Source organism: Meriones unguiculatus, chromosome 1 (genome assembly GCF_030254825.1).
Source record: "Meriones unguiculatus strain TT.TT164.6M chromosome 1, Bangor_MerUng_6.1, whole genome shotgun sequence".
Taxonomy (NCBI): domain Eukaryota; kingdom Metazoa; phylum Chordata; class Mammalia; order Rodentia; family Muridae; genus Meriones; species Meriones unguiculatus.
This window is the reverse complement of record NC_083349.1, coordinates 61,619,467-61,640,831: the sequence shown is the minus strand read 5'-3', so window position 1 is coordinate 61,640,831 and position 21,365 is coordinate 61,619,467. Positions and strand designations below refer to the sequence as shown.

At 53.8% G+C, this 21,365-nt stretch overlaps 1 protein-coding gene across 2 annotated transcripts in view; it reads right to left on the bottom strand.

Moving 5' to 3' along the window:
* Neurl1 (neuralized E3 ubiquitin protein ligase 1) overlaps positions 1-21,365 on the bottom strand; it is a 76,129-nt gene that overhangs the window by 4,122 nt on the left and 50,642 nt on the right. For both annotated transcript variants that reach the window (XM_060390844.1, XM_021640225.2), the window contains exons 2-4: positions 15,368-15,609; positions 14,736-15,057; positions 1,732-2,433 (exon numbers count right to left, since the gene is read on the bottom strand). In XM_060390844.1, coding sequence (XP_060246827.1) covers positions 1,732-2,433; positions 14,736-15,057; positions 15,368-15,609 — 1,266 coding nt within the window. The remainder of the gene's footprint in view (positions 1-1,731; positions 2,434-14,735; positions 15,058-15,367; positions 15,610-21,365) is intronic.

Genomic DNA, 21,365 nt, shown 5'->3' with positions numbered 1-21,365 from the left:
TCGCTCCAGTCTCATAAACCACTCTGGGCGGAAGAAGCCTTGTTGGAAAGCTGCTTTGCTATTATTAGGTGGTGGTGACGCAACTGCACCTGTGTGTCCCTTTCTCTGAGAAGCACGAGGAGAGCCAGTCATCTCCCGCCTCAGCTCAGATTTGTGTACACACCTCACAATCCACTTTCATTTTATCCCACCCAGAATACCCACCCTAGGCTGGTTCATCTTCCTTCCTGTTTGATCTCATCTCCTCTAACCTGATTTCATCTCCTTCCTACCTGATTCGTCTTTCTTCAGCTCCTCGGCACTCCAGCCTCCTTTCCTTTCGTAGCTTTTCTATTTGCTTCTCACCGTCGCTTCACCTGGTCTCTACAGAGCTGCAAGTCTGTGCTGGTTTTTCTCTTGTTTCACAAGCTCTTCACACTTACGGTCTCAAAGCATCACAAACATAAACACAGGCACTGGGCTACCCAGCCCCTCACTGAAAGCTGAGCTCAGAAAGCAGCTGAGGCCTGCTAATCTGTACATATTTCCAACCCTACCAAGCCTCCTGGGCTGAGCCTCAGGGTTGAGAGGCCCAGGTTTCTCCAACCTTAGCTAAGGATACTTAAAGAAAAATATAAATCATCTGGGCATAGTGCTGCAAATACTTTAAATCCCAACACCTGGGAGACAGAGTTGGCTCTTTGTCAGTTCCAGGCCAGCCTGATCTACAAAGTGAGTTCCAGGACAGCCAGGGCTATGTAGAGAGATCCATTCTCAAAACAAACAAACAAAAACACCAAAATAAAACAAACAACAACAACAAAAAAAACCCCAACAAAATCAGATGTCCGGAATCTATCTTACAGCTACAGAATTAGCCAGGATTCAAAGAGCTGCACCTGCTAGTGAGAGAGGCCAGTAAGGTCAACCCACCCTGAGTGTGGGTGACACCATCGGAAGGACTGGCTTCCCATCCTGAATAAAAACAGGAAGAGAAGAGGACGGAGCTGCCTGCAGGCACCTGTCTCTTGGACAGCAGATGGACACAACGAGACCGGCCCTCACATTCCATCCATTCCTCCCTCACCAGGATGGACTGTCCCTTCAAACCACGAGCCAAATCTAACCCGTCTTCCCTTCAGTTGCCTTCTTGACAGGTGCTCGGTCACAGTAAGGGACACATCCTGTCGAACAAGCCAGGGAGTGTGGCTAAACACAAGCCCACACCCCAACCCTGTCAAACTGCCTCTTCCGGAAAGAAATGCCTGGACGATCTCATTCCCCAAGGCCACCTGCTCAGGGTCCCCTACTCTATTGCACCAGTAGACCCCACCGTGGTGTTTGGGGCTTTGGGGTTTTGCTATTGCTGTTTTTCTGCTTTTGACTGGAAACTCAAGATGCAGACCAGGTTTGCCTCGAACCTGCAGAGATCCTCCTGCCTCTGTGTCCTGAACGCTGGGATTACAAGCATGCACCAAACCAGCCAACCTGATTTTCGTTAAGACCCACAACAGCCCCGAGGAAAACAAGTCTCGGAAACTTCACTGCTGGTTGGAACTCCCTTGTCCCCATTTTCACACAACCTCTAAGGTGTATGGCTCTGGCCGGTTTGTGTGTCATGTTGGGATGAGAGTTGATGGGTTTCTTCCCCAGCCATCGGTGGAGCTGATGCTTCCTCTGGGCCCCAAATTCAACTACAAGTGACTGCCTAGCAAGACCACCATGAACTGGAGGATGGCGCCCAGCACTCACCGAGAATGCGGACCTGCGTGATGGCGCCGTGCAGGCTGAAGAGCATCCAGAGGGGCTGCGAGGCGTCCACGCACAGCTGCATGCCGGCCGCGGCGCCGTTGTGACTCAGGTGCAGCTCTCCGTCCGCGTTGACCACCAGGCCCAGGATGTCCCCGCTGTGCAGAGGCCCGGGCACGCGGCACACCGCCCAGAACTCCTTGCGGTCCACCAGGGCCTCGGGGCTGAAGGGCAGGTCGGCCGGCCGCAGCGTGCCGGGGTCACACGTGGTGACCCCGAAGGACAGCGCGCCCGGCCGCGCCCCGCCCGAGCGCGTGACCTTGATGAAGATGGTCTCGGCCACGCGCACCGGCCGGCTGGTGAAGACGAGCGCGCGCTCGTCGCGCCCGTGCTCCAGGCGCGCCACCGTCTGCTCGTCCAGGATGCGGACGTGCGCGCCGGCGCGCAGCGCGTGGAAGCGCAGGTCGCCGTCGAGCTGCGGCGGCAGCGCGCGGCTGTGCTGCGAGTTGAGCGAGTTCTGAGGGATGGGGCAGCCGGCGGGCGGCGCGCCGTCCTCGTCGCCGCCGTCGCCGTCGGCTTCCGGCACGTTGAGGTCGCACAGGCTCACGGACAGGCGCGCCTCGTCCGCCTCGCAGCGCAGCGACGGCCGCCGCAGCGCGGTGAAGGAGCGCGGCCTCAGGCAGTCGGGCAGCACCAGCTCGCTGTCTGCGGCGGGGAGGGCGAGAGAGGGCGAGCGTCACCGTCCCACCGCGGCCCCTTAGCGCAGCGGGCTGAAGGCGCCCGTCGGGCAGCGAGGGGCGGGGATCTACCCTTCAGACCAAGCCTGCGGCCGGAAGACGCCCGCCTGAAGGGCATCTAATTGCTTCTAAGTGCTTTCCGGTTGACAAACGCTTTCCCCTTTCCCCCTCCGGGAACCCTGCAGCACTTGCGTATTAGGAGCGGTGCTGTAGTTTTCTGAGTCTCCTGTCCCAGCCTAGCCTCGAACTCAGTGTGTGCCACAGTGCCCGCTAAGACTTACAGTCTTACAAAGAATTTTGTGGTTAGCAATGGATTGATTTCCAGCCCTTCCACGGAAGAGAAAGGTTTCTTAAATTCTAACCCTTCGGATTTCCCTACTTCTGCTTAAAAACTAGAGCGCACTGACTCCCCTGTGTGTGCGTGCAGGTATGCGAGTGCACGTGTGAACACGCACGAGGAGGCCAGAGATCAACCTTACATAGTGTTTCTCAGGCACCATCCTTGTGTGTGTGTGTGTGTGTGAGGCCGCTGTCTATCCTGGAACCAGGGACGTCTCAGCACCCCCAGCAGGAGGATTATAAACACACCACAAACCCACCTTCAGAAGACAACAAACCCAAGTGTGATTCCTTTAATCCCAGTACTCCCGAGGCAGAGGTGGAGGCAATCAGGACTCTGTGAGTGCCAGGACAGTCAGGGCTACACAGAGAAACTCTGTCTTACACACACACACACACACACACACACACACACGACAACAAACTCAGGTTCTTGTGGCTTCAGCCCACTGAGCTATCCCCCAATCCTCAGAGTGGCTTTCAGACAAATAACCATGTTTACAGGCCCTGTTGACACTGTAACACTCTAGGAGGCCAGGAGGACCCCCTGTCTCCCAGTTTCTTTGCATAAACTATGACATCAAAACCAATACTTACCCTTGGATGTTATCATTGCCACATAACGATACTAAAGTATAGAAGGGAGTTAATCAAATCCAAGAAACAGAGCATTTGAGAGCAGCTTCAGCAGGCTGCAAAGCCATCAGGAAACACAAACGGAGCTTTGAAGAAACACTCCAGCAGAAAGGAAAACAACTGTTAGTCCACTACCTAGGGAAAAAGCATTTCCTGTATTTGGACTGTGGTATAGCAGATTAGTTTGTTTGGTTGGTTGGTTTTTTGAGACAGGGTTTCTCTGTGTAGCCCTGGCTGGCCTGGAACTCACAGAGATCCGCCTGCCTCTGCCTCCCTGAGTGCTGGGATTGCAGGTGTGCACCACCATACCCAGCTCATGACAGATTCTTTTAAATGTATTTTTGGTTTCTGACAATGCAAAGATTGAGTTCTGCTATAGAAACACCAATAATGTTTAAACTTTCATGGGTAACCTGCCATTTGGAAAATGGAGTAACTTTGACCCAGCTCCTGAAAATACTGTCAGTAAAGTCTGTGGATAACATGTGGGCATCCGTGACATGTATTAAGCCCTTCCACGGGCATGGACTTCAGGCTCAACTCCCTGCTGCACAAATTTCCTTTTGCACAATGACTTTTTTTTTTTCTTTTACTTACTGTGTCCCAAACACCCCTTCAAGCCAACAGCTGTTTGCAGCCATATTCTTATAATGGGTATGCTATGTCCTGCTCTATGGACCTGTAACTTACAGAGACAGTCATGACGTGTGATGGCCCCTGCATGTTATCCTTAAAGCGGCCCATGGCAGCCATCCCACCGTAGATGCAGCTCGGGGGTCTTGAGTGACGGCCACAAAGTAAATAGATCCAATACTGAAGCAAGGTCTGTGCATCCCTCAATGCCACACTCATTTCTGATGGAAGCCCTTCTGTAGAGCTGGTGCCTCCAAAGAAGGCTGGCACCACAGTTAGCCACACCATGGCCTCTGCCTTCCCAGGAGCCCTCCTGTGCCTGGGTGGCTGGGGTGCCCAAGCCTTCCAAGCAGAGCCTGGGAGACTAAGCCAGCAAGAAGAGCAGAGGCCATAGTTGGCCTTCCACTGAAGGTGGAGGAGAGCCTAAAGCCTCTGCATTCTGTCCCTGTCTCCCTACCCCTTTCGGAAGCTGTTATCTGGACTCTGGAAGGTTAGGTGCTGCCCTTCATCTGCTCCAGAAGCCTCCTGGGGCATGGCTGGTTGGGGTTTCCCAGCATTGCGCTAGCAAGGAGGAGGGAACCGACCGGAAAACTCGATTATTCCAGGGAATTGACTCAGACAATGAGGGCCATGGCTCGGAGGCTGGGGACCATGCAGAGGCAGAGAGGAAGCATTTGGACAGGAAAGGAAGAAGAGGTAAAATGGAGGAAGACAATGGCAGGGAGGGCCTGGGCCCTGGAGAGCCAGTTTCTGTTCCCTGGCCCCTCAGGGTTTCCAGTGCAGGGCCTTGAGGACTCTAGGGAGATGGGAGAAGAGAGGAGAGGGACTCAGTTTTCAGAGATGTGCACCCACAGCCTATGGGAAAGATCTCACGCTGGCCGTGCCATACTCTAGGACTTGTGTTCAGAGTCCTGGATCTAGGCAGGCTGTAGGTCAGTTCACAGCAGCACAGGCCAAACCTGTGGACCCTACTTGTGCAAGTAGCTCAGTAAGCAGAGAAGGACTTTGCCCCCTGAGAGGCTGGGTCTCTTAAACGGAACTCTTCATCCCTGGATCTAGTGCACTACACCTCTGGAGCTCTGAGCCTAAAGAAAGACACCGCTGCCTCCATACTGAAGGTTGCAGACACCTTCCCACCACTTAGTGAGTGAATAGACCCAGATGGAACTCCAGATGTGCCCCGAGAAGCTCTAGGCACAGAGGTACCATCACTTTAAAGATAAGTCTACTTCAAACCCATATACTGTTAGGAATAGAGTTGACTGTAGTGAATTTGAAGTCATCAGCCTGAGCTCAAATCTTGACTGAGATTTTTATGAACTGCATGACCTTGGACACGTGGCTTAACCTCCTGAGGTCTCTCTCTTCTTCAGCTGTGAGAGAGACCTGATCTATACAAACCCTGTGTTCTGGGGCTTGGGGCTCATCTTGGAAGAACGCCGCAGGGATGTGGTAAAATAAGGCCCCGTGGGCACCTGGAAAGTACCTGGCACACGTGACAAGATGTCAATACAAGTCACGGTTTCCATGTCACCGAGGGCTCTAGGGCACTCCAGACCAGGTGTTGAATGTTCAACCTGGCACTCGGCTTTTGTGTAAGCAACGTTCCTGAAGCATGGTGTACCTAGAGAATGGAGGCAGATGCATACCTCGGCAAGCTCTGGCAGGCCAGGGCAGGCAGAGGCCTTGTTGCCCAGATAACTTCAGATATCAGCATTTGGGGGTGGGGCGTGGCCAGCAGTGAAGCACGTGCCTAGCATGCACAAGGCTCTGGGTTCAACCCCGAGCAGTGCTTGCCCAGGCAGACACATTGCCCGTGCTGTCTGTAGCCACACAAGTCACAGTGGGCTCCCAGGAACTACTCTTTGAATGAAATTATTGACTGAAAACCCAGGAGAAGCAGCGAATGTGTGGAGGTTGAAGGAGGAGGAATGAGAGAGTGGACGGAGAGAGGGAGACAGACAGACGGGGCTAGGAAGTGGATGTATGGGAATGTTGCTGAGCTGAGGCCTGAAGCCCAGGAGCAGCTGGAAGCCACTAGACCCAGCCTAGGAATGTCTTCTCCCCTTCCACCCCAGCGCTCAGCAGGAGCAGCTGTGGGCAGCCAGCAGGCTCCAAATAATTGTCCCAGCAGCGGGTCAGCTGCTCAAGGCCCTGAAATAGCTGCAACTTGAGACACAGAGCACCCACCGCGTGGCAGAAGCAAAGGGCCTCAGAGGGAGCTAACATGGAGATGGGGCATAGCTGTGTCTGGCCCCCAAATCCCAGAGGACACCCTGGGACTCTCCCGGGACACAGGTAATCTAGAGCCACAAGCCATGGTTGGCCCCACGTTTGGAAGCTACAAGTTATATAACCGGTGCTGGAGAAAAGCTGCCCTGCTCAGGAGGAGTCAGTGGCGGAGGCCGAGGTGGCACAAGATCTCCAGAGGAGCTGCTCAGCCAATTCAGGTTCTGGTCCAGAGCAGAAATAACCAGGCCCTGCCAGGGCAAGGCTGGTATACTCTCATGTACTGACCCACAGGCAGAGACAAGCCAGGACCTGGGTCCTGGGAATCAGCAGACAGCTAGTTTAGGCCTAGAGACAGGAAGAATCCAAATTAGACTCAGTTGCAAGAATCTTAGCATCTTAGATTCAAAGAAAGTGAGGAGGTAAGGGCCTAGGCAACCTTCTCCCCCTGCCGGCTTCTCACTCAGCCTTGCCTAGAATGACCCTGGAGACAGGAAGCTCACCACCTCAAAAAGCTTCCCAGCCCCTATCACTGTGTAACTCTGTCAAAAATAACTTTTCGTTGGGCGGGACACACAGCTTTGTCGGTAGGATGCCTGCCTGGAATGCTCAAAAGACCTGGATTTGATATTCAGTACCTAACTGGCCTGGTGCACACCTGTACTCCCAGAACCCTGGAGGGTGGGGGAGGAGCAGAAGTTCAAAGTCATCCCTGCTAAACTACGTAAATGAATCTGAAGTCAGCCTGGGCTACATGAAACCGTGTCTTGAAAAAGAAAAGCTTTCCCGGTTTGGATCATGGTGTGGTAGATCATGCCCCAGAGGGCCCCTTTGAGTCTCATCTTTGGGATAAATGTCACCTTGAAAATAAAGCCCTCCAACTCAGATTAAGGTGCTCATCCTATGCTTTGGAGAGGGTCAGGGAAGACTTGCCTCAGAAGCAGGACAGACATCCTGTTAAAGGCACATGGCGTGTGATATTGCTGGCAAGTTCATGGAGATCAGCCTGAGCCAGACCAAGGGTAACATTGGCTGGTGATGACAGCCAAGGGCCAGCTCTCACCCCGAGGCCACCCAGCCCTGCAACACATAGCCAGCTTGCACGGGGTGACCAACTTGGGCTCTTGGCACCGCCGTAGGTGCCTCTTTTGAAGCTGGGCCACCACCAGCCCAGACTCTTGTTTGTTTAGATTCTCACATCCGCAGCACTGGTTAGTCTTTAACCACGGGGCTGCAGCAGCCAGCCGGTTTGGAAGGTGCTGCCAGCACATTTACTGTCTTCCATCAACATCGCCCTGCTGGTCTGCGTCTGACCCACGCAGGGAAGGAGCCGCGGAGGCGGTCCACAGCCCAGATAGACCAAGGGTTTCTCAACCTCCTGGGCAGTGCTCTGGAAACCACACTGCCCTCCACCCTCTCTCTCCTTTTAAACTCAGCTATGTGCAGCCCAGAAGAAACAAACACGATTTCTGAGGCCACTGAGGGAAGCGTAGACTGTTCCAGAATTACTCGAAGACAGACGCCTTGGTAGAATCCCGGAGCCAGAGGCTCCCAGCGACAGTTGAGGTGGTGGCTCACACTTCTGCTGTTTCATTTGTTTGTTTGTTTGTTGACTTTGGTTTTGTTGGTTTCTGAGACAGGATTTTGTATCCCAGGCTGGCCTGGAACTCACAGTGATCCTGCTGTGTCGGTCTTCCGGTGGCTACGAGGACAGGCGTGAGCTCCACACTCGCCTCAATTGCTCATTTTTTTAAGGTAGGGTATCTTTGTTCCAGGACTGCCAGACATTGTGGTTGAGGTCCGGCAGGCAGGCGCCAGGGCCCCATCTCCTCACCAGGCCTGTGCTTTTGTCTCAGAAGTGTCCTGGGGCACACCAGAGCTCCAGAGAACTCCGCTGGAGAAGCACAGATCTTATCCCAGGAAACTCAGATTGCAAGGTTTTCCTTCGTGTTAAACTCAGATTGCATGGAGTTTTCTGTTTGGCGATGGTGATGGTGACCATGGAAAAATACGGCAAATTTGGTATTTCTTTTTAACCTAAAGATAGGACCACTTCTCACATTGTAAACACTTTCCTGCATCTGAGAGGCTCTGCAGATATCTGGAGCTTAGTGGGTCATATATAATCATGGCCACCTAACCCAGAGGCCAAGGCAAGAGGCGCTGGGAATTGCCCACAGCTCACAAGCAGCTGGGTCGGGCCTTAATTTGGTGGCTCTCTCCTGCTTCTAAAATGAGGGGCTGGTCCCCAGTTTACAGTACCGGGTACTCCCTTCCCTCAGGTCCCACTATGACCTTCTCGCCCCTGCAGGTCCTACCAAGGCCCTTGGAACTACACCTGGAGCCATGAGACACCAGGTGGAAATGTGGCATTGCCTTTTCCGAAGGTAACAAACAGTCTTAGTCTGGTAATCCTGAGGACACGAGGCTCAGCTGCTCAGGCTAGTCTGCTTTGGGACAGGAGAGCCAGACAAAGCCCTTGAGAACCTATGAAGAATTCAGGCAGTCGGAACTGCCCTCACAGCTGAATCGGATACCCTGGTACCCTGTTACCTCCTTCCGAAACCAATGCTGCTGGGGTTCCTCTGCCCAACAGGTATGGTTCCTTCCTGCTTAGAGTTCTCACACTCCCTGTTCCAGACACAGCAGGTCCTCAGGGACCACCTGGAGGTGGTCATTTAGACTACTCCCAGCTAGAGAAGCTGGAAGGCAGTGCAGTCCAGAGGCCCCTGGTTCAAAACAGCCACTACCAGCTGAGGTTCTTAGACCTCTCTGCAGAACCCACAGGAACACCTTTCCTTGTGCGCAGAGGGTGAGTGCCGCCTTAGAGAGCAGGACGATGCAGCACGCAAACCACTTAGACCTCCATGTGCCCTGGGTGTTCAGGAGAAGATGTGTCTCCCTGCACAAAGGAAGGCAGAAAAGCCCAGATGGAGGAGAGGAGGGTTTGGTGCATGGGCCTGACACAACTGGCAAGATTTGAGGAGGGAAGAAAAAGAAAAGGCCTGGAAGAACCTCTGCAGAAGGAACAATAAGATTTGGGGGCAGAGGGCGCACTGGACTTGAAATAGGGTCTCATGCAGTCCAGGCTGGCCTCAGATTCAATATGTATCTGAGTCCTTCCGCCTGTGCTCCCCAGTGTGTATACTGCAACACTTGACTGAATTATTCTTAAGTGAAGAGTAAGGGAAAACTGTCAACGAGGGAGAAACCCATATCAACAAAGCATTCCCAATGGACTCCCCAACCCAAGACCAGTACAAGCTCCTTAAAATGCAACTAGCCTCTTGAACCCGCAGCTAAGGCTGAGCGTAAACACTGATTTAGCCAGAGAAGCAGCAAGCCCACCTAGAAGGCAGTGCGGCCTTCAGCTATAGACTGCACTCGGGGGACAGGATACGGCCCCTGGGCCTCGTCTCAGGTGGCTGAGGAGAGCTATGGAGCTGGACCACTGCCCTGGACGGGCAGCCCCTTAGAACGTGGCCCAACGCTACACCTCCTGAGTCTCCATGCATAACACCCCCGAGGAGGCAGGTGAGGCTCTCCACCCAGGCCTGGAAGTATGCTTCCGGGAGAGGAGTAGGAGGGCCTGAGCCCCTGCCAGCCCCAGCTCCCAGCCCTCTTGGCTTTGCCACTACCACTTGGGTGTGGCACCAGGTCCGCTCACACTGACCTGATGTGTGAGCCTGAAGGGTCCGGGGGATCTGAATTCCAGACCCTTCCCACCTCACTTTGGACCTGGCACTCCTCTGCTGCCAGCCACAATTTCTCCTACTAAATACACAGACAGCGCAGGAACATTTAACTTGAAGCTCTCTCTCTCTGTGTGTGCCCAGTTTTACACAGCCCTCATGGCCTCAGGCAGCCTGCTGCCTTTCTTCTTCTTGCCCCCGTCTAGGACGGGACTCCCCTGTTGGCTCAGTCCCCACCCCGTGCCAGTGTATTAATCCACTAATGGCTAAATTGCTCTTCAGCAACTTGAGTTTCTTTTCCCACAGAAGTCCTCCAGAATTGTTTCTGTGGCATCCTACAGGTGGACGATTTGGGTCACACTTAATTGTGGAAGCAGCTTTGGGCCACTTCACAGCTGTGATGTAGCATGTCCCTTGGTGTAAAAATCTTCAAGGTCAGGAGTTGGGTTTTCAATTCTCCTGTTACTCTCCCTTCTCTGCAGAAAGGCCAGGCCATGGCAGGCACAACGTGATATCCAGGAGGGCTTGAGGGTGTAGACTGGGCTCACCAGCCTTTCATAAGATCATAGCTGCTCTTTCCAACATTTTTTAATTTTTGGGACATGAAACCTCATGTAGTCCAGGCTGGCCTTGAACTCACAATCTGCCTGCCTCAGCCTAAGTGCTGAGATTACAGGCCTGTGTTTCCCAAACTAGCTAACATTTCTAAGAGAAGCAAGGAGACCACAAGAAACTAGGACAGGAGTTTATCTGTTCTTGTATTAATCACCCCATAAAACTTGTGTTTATTTGGTTGCTGGCAGGCCCCTCTTCCTGGAGGTAGGGAGCTGTTATTCTTGGAGATACCATTCCAGGCCTGGGCCAGGGCACCCGCAGGAAAGAGGGTGAGCTACTGAGCACATGGGGACATGGCCTGGAAAAGCTGTCCTTATGACTGTGTCTGGACTGCAGGGAAGGAGGGTCAGACCCCGGGCTCTTAGCTGCCCACTCTTCCAGGGACAGAGCCATCTTCTGTGGGCTGGCTTGGGTATCTAATGTCTGTACACCTACTCCACGCGCAGTAGGCCAAGCGCTCGAGTACACCTGTGCTCTGAAGACTGAGCAGGTAAGGTGTGGAGTCCCCACACAGAAGCTGCAGGGGATGGGGCAAGCATGAAGGGAGTTCCTAAAGGTCACAATCTTTAGGGATAATCACCCCAAGAAACACTGTCCCAGCTTCAGAGCCACCAAGAAAGGGAACAACTTTCTTAAGAGGAAAGATAGCTGCTAGGAGAGGGGACAACAAAAGACCCAGACATGCTGGGCAGAGTGGCACAGGCCTAGAATCATAGCGCTTAGCTAGAGTAAGGCCAGAGTCCCCTTAGAGGCCCCAGAGGGATCCATGCCTTCGCCCCACCCAACTCCTCCCCTTCGCTCTCCCTTCCCCCTCTGACTCTCTTGTTTTCTTCTTTTTTTACACACACAAATCAATTTAGGAGGAGCAAAAAGAAGAGCTATTTTAATCTGCTAATTGACTTTAGGGGCCATAATCCCTGTTTGAAAATGCCAGGAATTGTGGTGATTTATGGCTGGGATGGCAATCAGAGGCCCCAGCCTTATTGAGTGTGCACAACTGCCTTCAGGCAGATCCGGGGCAAGTGAGCCACTCTGAGCAAACCCATGTATAGTCACAGCAGGCGTGTGGGTCAGGCTGGCATGGGCAGCCTGGGCTCCGGTGCCAGCACGAGGCCTGCTGCTGCTTCGTCTCCAGCTTCAGCCCCTACCTACCCCCAGTGCCCTGAAGGTCAGAGCCCCAAAGTCACTAGGCACAAGGCCCCCTCATTCCCACCTCTCTGGCCTCCTGGAATGTGTAAGGTCCAGCTTGAGCCTCCTCTTTCAAGAAGCCTATCTGGATTCTACCGCCGCAGACCTGAGCCACCTTTAACTTCTGCCTCCTTTTCGGTTCAAACCTGCCGAAGGGCCGTGGGAAAGGCGCCACTTTATCGTGGAACTCCTTGTTCAGACCCAGCTCGGCCACATCCCTACATGGGCAGACCGGGCCTTCCACAGACCTCAGTCTTCTCCCTGCCAAATGGGGATGAAAAACACTCTTCTAGGCCTGCAGAGAGGTTAAGTGAGCTAATGATGGAAACGTCTGGGCAGATGAGAGGGATCCTATGACCTCAGAGGTTAGCAATTTACTACCCTCCCAGGTTTACGTTGATTGAGTCCTGGTGCCTCCTTTGCCTCCCTAACTGGACAGGGAGCCTGGAACCGTCCGAGGGTAGGCTGGTCTCCTTCGGTCCCACCCACCTGTCCTTTTCTTCAGGTAACAAGTCCCAGCCTGCCCATTCGGCCAGCCTCCACGCTCCCCTCTCGCAAGGCTGGATGAGAGTCTCACCTAAAGCAGTGGCTCTCAACCTTCCCATTGCTGTGACCCTTTAATACAGTTCCTCGTGTTGTGACCCCCCCAGCCATAAAATCATTTTCATGGCTACTGCACAACTGTAATTTTGCTACTGGTATGAACTGTAATGTAAGTACCTGTGTTTTCTCATGGTGTTAGGTGACCCCTCCCTGTGAAAGGGTTGTTTGGCACTGCCCACCCTATTCTCGACCCACTGGTTGAGAGCCTCTGCTCTAAAGCGAGCTAGCAGTATAAGACCTGGGTCCTTCCTCAGAGGAACTCCTGTCCTATGGAGAAACAGACACAAAGATGGGCTAAAGCTTCTCAAGACTGCAAAGCTGTGGTGAAAATAGAATAGAAATCAAAATTCTACCCAGAGGCCTCAGGGAGGAGGCAGCCTCCAGCTGGGACTTCAGGCCAGGGTAGGGACTGTGGGGAAAGGCGCTCTTGGCCAGACCTGGTGGCACAGGCTTATACTCGGCTACTTAGAGAGACTAAGGCAGGGGAACAAGTTCACAGCCAGCGTGGGCAACCCAGTGGGACCCTGTCTCCAAATGGAGAGTACAGATCTCTCACTCAATGGCAGAGCACTGGCCTAGCATGCTGGAGGCCTGGGGGCCCAGGTCTTGGTCCTGCAGGAAGGAAGGAGTATTCTTTGCTTAGGGAAGACAAAGAGTGTTGCTCCCACCTCCTTCACCCCTCACCCAACAAGACCTTCTCAAGAGCAGGAAGCCACTCATCCTCTGTCTTCCACCAGGCGGCAGGGACCTGGGTAAGACATGGACTTCCAGACACTTTTCCAAGCAGATGGTTGAGGCTGTCCTGGATGAGTGGGCCAGCGCTCACACTTGAGCTTTGGAATTCTATTGTGTTACAGCGTGAGGCCCAGGGGACACCAGGGCAACAGGAAGGGACTCGTGTGAGCCTTAGGTTGAGCACTGTCCTCCCAGGCCTGGTAGGGCTGACTGACAGCCACTACTGTGTATCAGCTGATCCAGATACCGCCATGCTTCAGGAGTCTTCAGCGCCGCTATACTGCCCACATACACACGGGCCTGCCACCTGGCCCAGACAGCCTTGCACTGACTGCGATCCAGCCTGGATCTGTCTCTCCAGCTAACGCACACAATTCCTGGCAGGGCAGAGGCCTCAGGTGTACCCAGTACACAGAGGGAGTGGAGGAGGCTGCCGGCCAGCCCGGATACCCTTCTTTGGTAGCTGTCACCAGGAATAGCCCATTTGGGTTCTCAACATGTCAGCATGAATGCAGGAACACTTTTATTGACTTGAAAAACAGAAAGTTCCCAAACTGCGAGTTAATAAAAACAGCCTCCTGATGTTTGGAACTTAACACACGGGCTTCTGGCAATTACTCATGTCTTTGTTTTTACTTTCACTGCCTTTTTTTATGCAAGTGAAAGCATTCTGAAAACGTTCACAATTTCTAGGCTTAGAAGTCAGAGAGAAGAAAAAGAAAATGGGTTTTGAATCCCCCTTTGTGGGATTTCTCTCTGCAAAGGAAACAGAATGGGGGTGGGCATGGAAGTAGCAGGTGTTGGCTAGGTATATCTTTGATACCTAGGATAGTGCAAGCTACTTTATTTTGCCTCTTTAACTCTTCCCAAGACCCGCTTTCCAGTTGAGGAAGTTGAGGCTTGATCAGGCTCTGCCTGTATGTAGAGTTCACATGCCTGTAAGCACACTCTTGAAAATATATGAACACATACATCAAGCTGGGAAGATGGGCTGAGTTATAGCCCATCTCCATCACCAGCTCTCTGAGGGCCCTGGCAGTCCTGGCAGATTCCATGGCCAGGAAGCCTGTGCCTTGGCACTCAGGTCCAGCCTATCTTCTGATGCTCCCCTGGTAACCCTATAGGTTGTTTTTCTTTCCCTCTGAGGGGTCTGGGTCCGCATTGCCTCTTGCTCCCCTCTCTCCTCCCCTTCCCATCGCTGCAGAAAGCTCGAGGGTAAGGATGGAGCCCAGGAGCCAGGAGAGGGCTCAGGCCAGGGCCGGGGAGACCATTCATCCACGAACAACTGAACATCCCTGACCATGAGTCTCCTCCAAAAGAGCCCCAGAGTTGCTAAGAGGCATGCCTAGGCCTCCAATGACAACGGTTACTGAGAGCAACTTTAGCCTCACCAGGGCAGGGACAAAGCTGTCGTTTCTGGTGGTGAAATTTGCACACAGCTCAGAAAGCACCCTGAAGGAGGAACTGTCAAAGCTGTGGCCAGGATCGGGAAACTGCAGTTCCTAGGAAAGCCCTGGACTTGTTCCTGGGCCCCTTAGCCTTTGCTACGCCACCAGCAGCCCCCAGGACTCATGGAATGGAGCAGAGGGATGGCACTCACCTAGCAGCTGGACACCCCGAGTGAGGCCGTAGACATCCACCAGGGCCCAGAGTGGGTCCGCTGTCCGGACCCCATTGAAGAAAAGCATGGCAGCTGAGTCATTGATGCGGTGGAAGACTCGGCCCTTCTTGTCCACCCAGAAGGCAATGATGTTGCCCTCGTTGGCAAACTCCTCAGGCAGTGCTTTGGCCCAGAAGCCACTCTGAGACACCAGGTCAGGGCAGGCGTACTTGGGCAGCGAGTCGGGGTGAATGCGGGAAGGGTCCTTGCTGGTGAAGCCAAGCCGCAGGGCCCCACTCCAGCAGCACTGCTTCTTGGTGATCTGGCCACAGGGAGTGAGTGGGGAGCCTCAGACCAGCCTCTCCTCCTTGGCCAGATGACCAAGGGGGAAGGAAGGGGTGGGCTCTCTATAGACCACCCCCAGCCAGCTCTAGGGAGTGTCCTCACCCACCACCCATGCCAGGGGGCCTTCCTACAGGTTGGTGAAGGCCATTCCCACCGAGTCTTGTTACCCAGGAAGGCTGGGAAAGGAGCAAGGATGAGAGAAGGGCAAGAAGGAGCGGGGGCAGGCCGGCAGCGGCACAGCGGGCCACGGCAGGAAAGAGGTCAAAGGCGGGGTCGGGGGTGCCCACCTTCAGCCTGACTTGCTCGTAGATGAGCACCGGGCGGTTACTGAAGGTGATGGCATTGCAGAAGCTGGCCTGCCTCTTGACGGCCTTGTGGCTGAGGTCCATGAGGATCTGGGAGCCCTTAGTGTGGGGGTGGAAGAGCAGCGGCGTGGCCGGGAACGCCCCGCCTGACAACGCAGGCGGACAGTGCTTCTGCTTGTGATGGCATCGGTGAGAGGGGACCGGAAAGGAGCCCCCGATGGAGTCTGCAAAGGAACAGGGCCACAGCGTCAGAGAGCGGAACAGGACCAAGAGCCAGCGACCAAGAGCCAGCTCAGGCTCTCCTAGAGGAGGTCCGGGAGCTCGCAGCCTGCAGCATTGCACGGTCACCTGCGGGGCCAGCTGTAACCACCCATCCTTCAGCTGCCAGCCACTGTCTGCGGGCGGCCACCTTCACAGCAGCGGTTCTCAGCCTGTGGGTTGCGACCCCCTGGGGGCCACATAGCAGCTATCCTGTGTATCACTTATTTACATTACAATTCACAACGGTAGCAAAATGACGGTTATGCAGGAGCAACGAAAATAATTTTATGGTTGGGGGTCAGCACGACATGAGGAACATAAGGACAGTGCTAAAGGTTTTCAGCCCTCCAGTTCCTCTCTCCTGCCTCCCTCCCCAGTAGCACTTGCCTCCTTCCACCATCACCAAGGCTGGCCTGCCACCCTGCTAACGCCATTCGCTGTCATCGTCAGCACTCATCTCTTTTAGTCATGATCATTCATTATCTACCGGATGCCAAGCTCTGCCCTTGGAAGTACAACCATGAAACACACACTGCTCTTGTCCTGAAGCCAACAGTCCTTCCCAGGACACAGTACATGGAGATCACTGTACTGCATGGCACACAGTAACCACTGCCCAAAGAACCACCGAGAGGCTGGCCTCTCAGGAAGGCCCTGGAGGAGGAGACGGACAGGGCAGCACTGGGACTCAGCTGGTGAGAGAGCTGTGGTGGGCGTGTGACCACGGAGGAGGCAACACCAGCCTCAGTGTCAAGGACATACTCTCCCTCCCTCAAGGCTATCCCCTCCGTACCTCAGGCTTCGCTCCTGCTCACCCATGCCGGTAGCAGAACTGGGGGCAGCAGACAAAGGCATCATGCTTTCTTCCACAGACACACCACTCAAGTAGGATAGAGGGCAGGGCAGGCTGGGGGAGGGGCGAGCGCTTTATAGATGTGCAGCTAGCAGCCAGGAGACATACAGAAACAAGCAAGACTGCAGGACAAGGTGTCGGGTGGCTTCTCTGCCATTCATCGGCTGGGCGACACTTCCCCCTCTGGGACATTGGTTGGCCTGTGCCTCAGGATCCGCAGCTTACGTGGGCTGGGAGCTAGGATGTCCTTTCTTCCCCAGATCCTGTGCCCCATCAGTCTTAGGGAAAATGGGGCCTGCCCATCCTGTCATCCTAAGCAAAGAGCCACGAAGAACCACAGGGCAGAAGGAGGTGGAGGTCCCTCCAACCTATGACCACCTTCTGGGGTATTTCAGATTTTGGTTTTCACGAGACAGCAATGTAACAGTGCATCAAGACATGGTTAGCAGCAGGCCTGCACAGACCCCTCCACTCTCTCCATGGGGGATGGGGAGAGATGGAAACGGAGGGGAGAAGAATGAGTGATGCTGGAGGCCTGGGAAGCCAAGCCTGTCGGGACACTTTGGTTTGTGTCACTCTGTGTCTCTGCTCCCTTCTCTTGAGGGCCCCAGACACCCGGCTCCACAGCCTAGCCCCAGCTGTGACCCTTCGCCACACTCCTCTGGGTCTCTCTGGAGCAGATTCTTGAGTTCCAGGCCCGATGGGAGGCAGCATGAGAAAGGGTGGCTTTGCCCTCTCCAGGAAGACAAGATATCCTGGAGCTGTCCAAAGGTGCAAGGGCTCTGACAGCCATCAGGCCACAAGAGCTGGACTATCTCAGGATAGTGACAGGGGCTTCCTAAGTGGCCTCCAGGCAGCGTGGAGGGTGGGAGGTCATCCCAGGTAAGCGTCAGGGAGTGGCAGTGGCTCCAGCGTCCCTTCCTGAAAGAGGCACCCAGCTAGCCTCACACACACCTTGGATCTTAGTTTCCAGCTGCTGGGGTCGAGAGATGGCTCAGGGGCTAGGAGCCACTTGCTAGTGAGTGCCCAAGTTCAAATCCCTAGTAACCATATAAAAAGCCAGGCATGGCCACACTACCAGGGCTGTGGAGCACAGAGACAGGAGGATTGCCTGTCTCAGAGACTAAGACAGTGACAGGCCAGGACACACAACATCCTCTGGCCTCCAGCTATGTGCACACACACATGCGCTTATGTCCCTCCAGACACACACACACACACACACACACACATACACACGAAGCTCTCAAGCTCTCAGCCGCCTTTTCGTGCTGGGACGCAGCCAGACCAAGGTGAAAACAGGCTGGCAGTCTGTCCTGAGAGGCGGACAGCTTCCACACAACAGAACACTACTCGTCAGCATGTTCTCCCAAGAGAAGTGGGGACATGGCTATGATCTGCACACGGTATACAGCAGCCTGATCCACGGCCACCCCCAAACCACTCAAGCACACCTCTTCTGGGAAGGGGTAAGTGCAGCGGGCGTGTCCACACAGTGATGGGTGCTCTGGGGAGAGTGGAGGAACTTAGATGCATGCCGAGTGACAAAAGCCAGAACAGAAGGTCACCTGCTACGTGACTGCATCTCAGTGACCCTGGAGGGGCAGAGGTCTGTAGGGTCCGAGGAAAAGCCTTGGCCACACAGAAGCCTGAAGGAAGTTCTCATGTTGACAGAAATATTCTCTATCTCAATGGTGGTGGCAGTCACAGAACTTACATGGTTGTCCCCAAACCCATATATGTTCAAAGGACGATTTTCACTGAGCAGACATTAGACTTCAGCAACAAGCTGAGGCCAGGGAGATGCTGCTGCTGGCACATGCATGAGGACCTGGGTTCAGCAGCCACACAATGAGCTAGGCACAGCTGTGTGTGCCGCGTCATGCCAGCACTCAGAGGGAGAGGAGCAGAGGCAGGGGGATTGCTGGGGCTTGCTGGCTGCCGGCCTCACTTCCACAAGCAGTGGGAGACCCTGTCTCAGGGGGGAATACTTTATATGTCCTCCTCTGACTGCTGGGCACAAGCAAAATCATGTACACATACTCTATCCATATACACACCATACAAACACATAACATACACGTGTGTGCATGCTTACACACACACACACACACACATACACCAGGCCTTCTGATGGTGACAGTAGCAGGAAGAAAAACTGGAATTTCTGACCACCAAGGCACCCCATCACTTGGCCCCAGGAAGGGCTCCTAAGGATATAGACCACCTCACAGGTCCCCAAGCCAAGTTGGGTTGACACTCCAACCTTAACCAAAGTCCTGTCTGGACCTGTGAAGTGAAAGGATGCCGTCCCTGCCCCCGTGGGTGGAGACAAGGCACCCTGGCAGCTTTGGTGTTAGGGGGTGTGAAGTCTTTGGGTCTACCTCGCCTGCCTACATTATGGTTCCAAGGCTACCAGGATGGCCACTGAGCGACTCCCAGACCCTCCTCTCCAGCTGCTGGTGACTAACGCATGGAGACGCCTCTTTGGTTAAGGTGCCAGGGCCACCCATGAGGCACCTATGGGCTGTCTTGTGAATGGTACCCTCAGAGGTGACCAGTGTGAGGCACCTGACAAGAGGGACTGCCACCCTCGAGTCCCTGCTTCTGCTACCTCCCTCCCTGTCATAACTGAAAATCCACTGGGCAGAGGGGAGAGAAAGCACATTGAGAATTACTGTGTGTACAGCTCTGGCACCAAGGAGCTAGTGGTGGCTTCCTTCCATCACTCTGATGTTCACCACAACTCTGTGAGGCCTGCCCTGCAGATGAATGAGTTAGTATCAGACTGTGAGGCAAGACTCAGGTTTGACCGTGCTCTTCCAATGTGTGTCCAGGGCCCTTTGCCCACTTTGACCCCAGAGCTCATGCTCCCCTGTTCTGTTAGAGAGGAAATGGGTTTCGATGAGGAGGCAACTGCACCCCGGCAAAGGTGTGGCTTTCGGCAGGACTGAGGCCTTTCAGCTACACAAGCGACGCCCCAGCCTGCCACCAGCTCCCAGCACATGTACAAGGTAGGACCCTTTAGTGACAATCTTGCGGGAGCCTCCATGAGGCCCCTAGGGGTGCCCATGCTGAGCTAAGACTCACCAGCTTCCTTGGGCATGCAAGCTGCCAACACAGGCCTGACCCTCAGCCAGCTCCAGCTTACATCCCTGCCCCTCACAGGATCCCAGGGGAGGTAGGGGTACATACAGAGACACACACACATACACACATAGAGATAGACACACACATAGACACACACACATGCACACATATAGACACACAGAGACACACACACATATACAACCTCTGGGGTGATGACCTCATGGCCCCCACCAAGCTGTACCCAGAATTACTGTGGGGTCCAATGGCAGAGCTGCCAAGGAGCAGGCAGAGTGGGAGGCAGCACAAACCCTGTGCCACTTCCTGGGAGCATCCTGACTTTTCCCTTATTGCCGCCTGGCACAGACCCTCAGAAGTTCAGTTACACCGCAGTCTCTCGGCCAGAGTGCAGAGCCCAGATCTGAGCTCAGTCCTACCTGTCTCCGAGCCAGGCACTGTGGCCTCAGTGTGTGGTGTCACAGCTTTCCCGTCTGTGAAATGGGGTCACCACAGGCCCTCATGGGATCAAACGAGACAGCATAGGGACAACTCAGCGGTCACTGTTGTGTGACCATTGCCAGGAGCACCACCCCATGTCATCCCACCTCCAGGACCTCGGCTCCAGCTGCTCCCCCTTCCCATGCCCCTTCTTTCTCAGCCCCACCTGAACTTCTGCAGACCCCACCTGTCTTTCAAGGCCTAGCTGGGTCCCATCACTCTTGAGGCTACCTTGTTCTAAACCTTGGCCCTGAATACAAGTGCTGGCCTCATTTTCATCTCCTTCATCACTTTCCAGGGGAGTGAGGATGGGCAGAGTAAAAACTATGAACACTGGAAGCAGGAGGTCTTCAGTTCAAACCCTAGCCAGGCTGCAAAATTGCTGTGTGACTTCAGGCAAGTTGCTATACCTCTCTGGACTTTGAGTTCTTTATAAAAGGAGGCTCTTGGGGCTGGAGAGATGGCGCAGCAGTGATTACTGTTCCTGCAGAGGACCCGAGTTCTGTCTCAGGACCTACTTTAGGTGACTCACAACCTCTAACTCCAGCTTCAGCATGTATCTGCATTTATGTATGCATAAGCCTTCTCCCCAGACACACACATACACACACACGTAATTTAAAATAAAAATAAATCTTTAAGGGGACTGGAGAGACAGCTCAGCACAGGCTGCTCTTCCAGAGGACCCAGGTTCAATTCTCAGCACCCACTTAGCATTCACAACTGTCTATAGCACCAGGTCCAGGGGATCTGACACTCTCACAGACAAACATATAGGCAAAACACCAATGTACATGAAATAAAAATAAATCATTAAATTTTTATAAAATAAATAAATTCAAGAAGAAGAAGAGGAAGAAGAAGAAGAAGAAGAAGAAGAAGAAGAAGAAGAAGAAGAAGAAGAAGAAGAACAACAACAACAACAACAACAACAACAACAACAACAAGGCAGCTCATTATAGCTTTGCTTACTTCTCCCAGCTGAGGACTTGGTGAACACATTGACTCAAAAAACACTTCCAAATTTTGACACCTGAGTCCAGCATCGGGCTTTGCTTTGTTTTAAATGAAAGGGACAACTATGGTAGGCAGCATCCATTTACTTTATCTGTGAAGAACTAAACTCTACGACCTTGCTTTCTCCCAGATGCAGCTTTTGTCTCAGGCTGCAGGACCTGGTGGCCCCACTCGGACAGGCTTGTATGCATTCTCTAAACGGGGCTTCCTCTGCAGGAGAAAGAGGCCCGGAGGTGGGAGTCCAGCTGGGCAGGAGCACAGTGG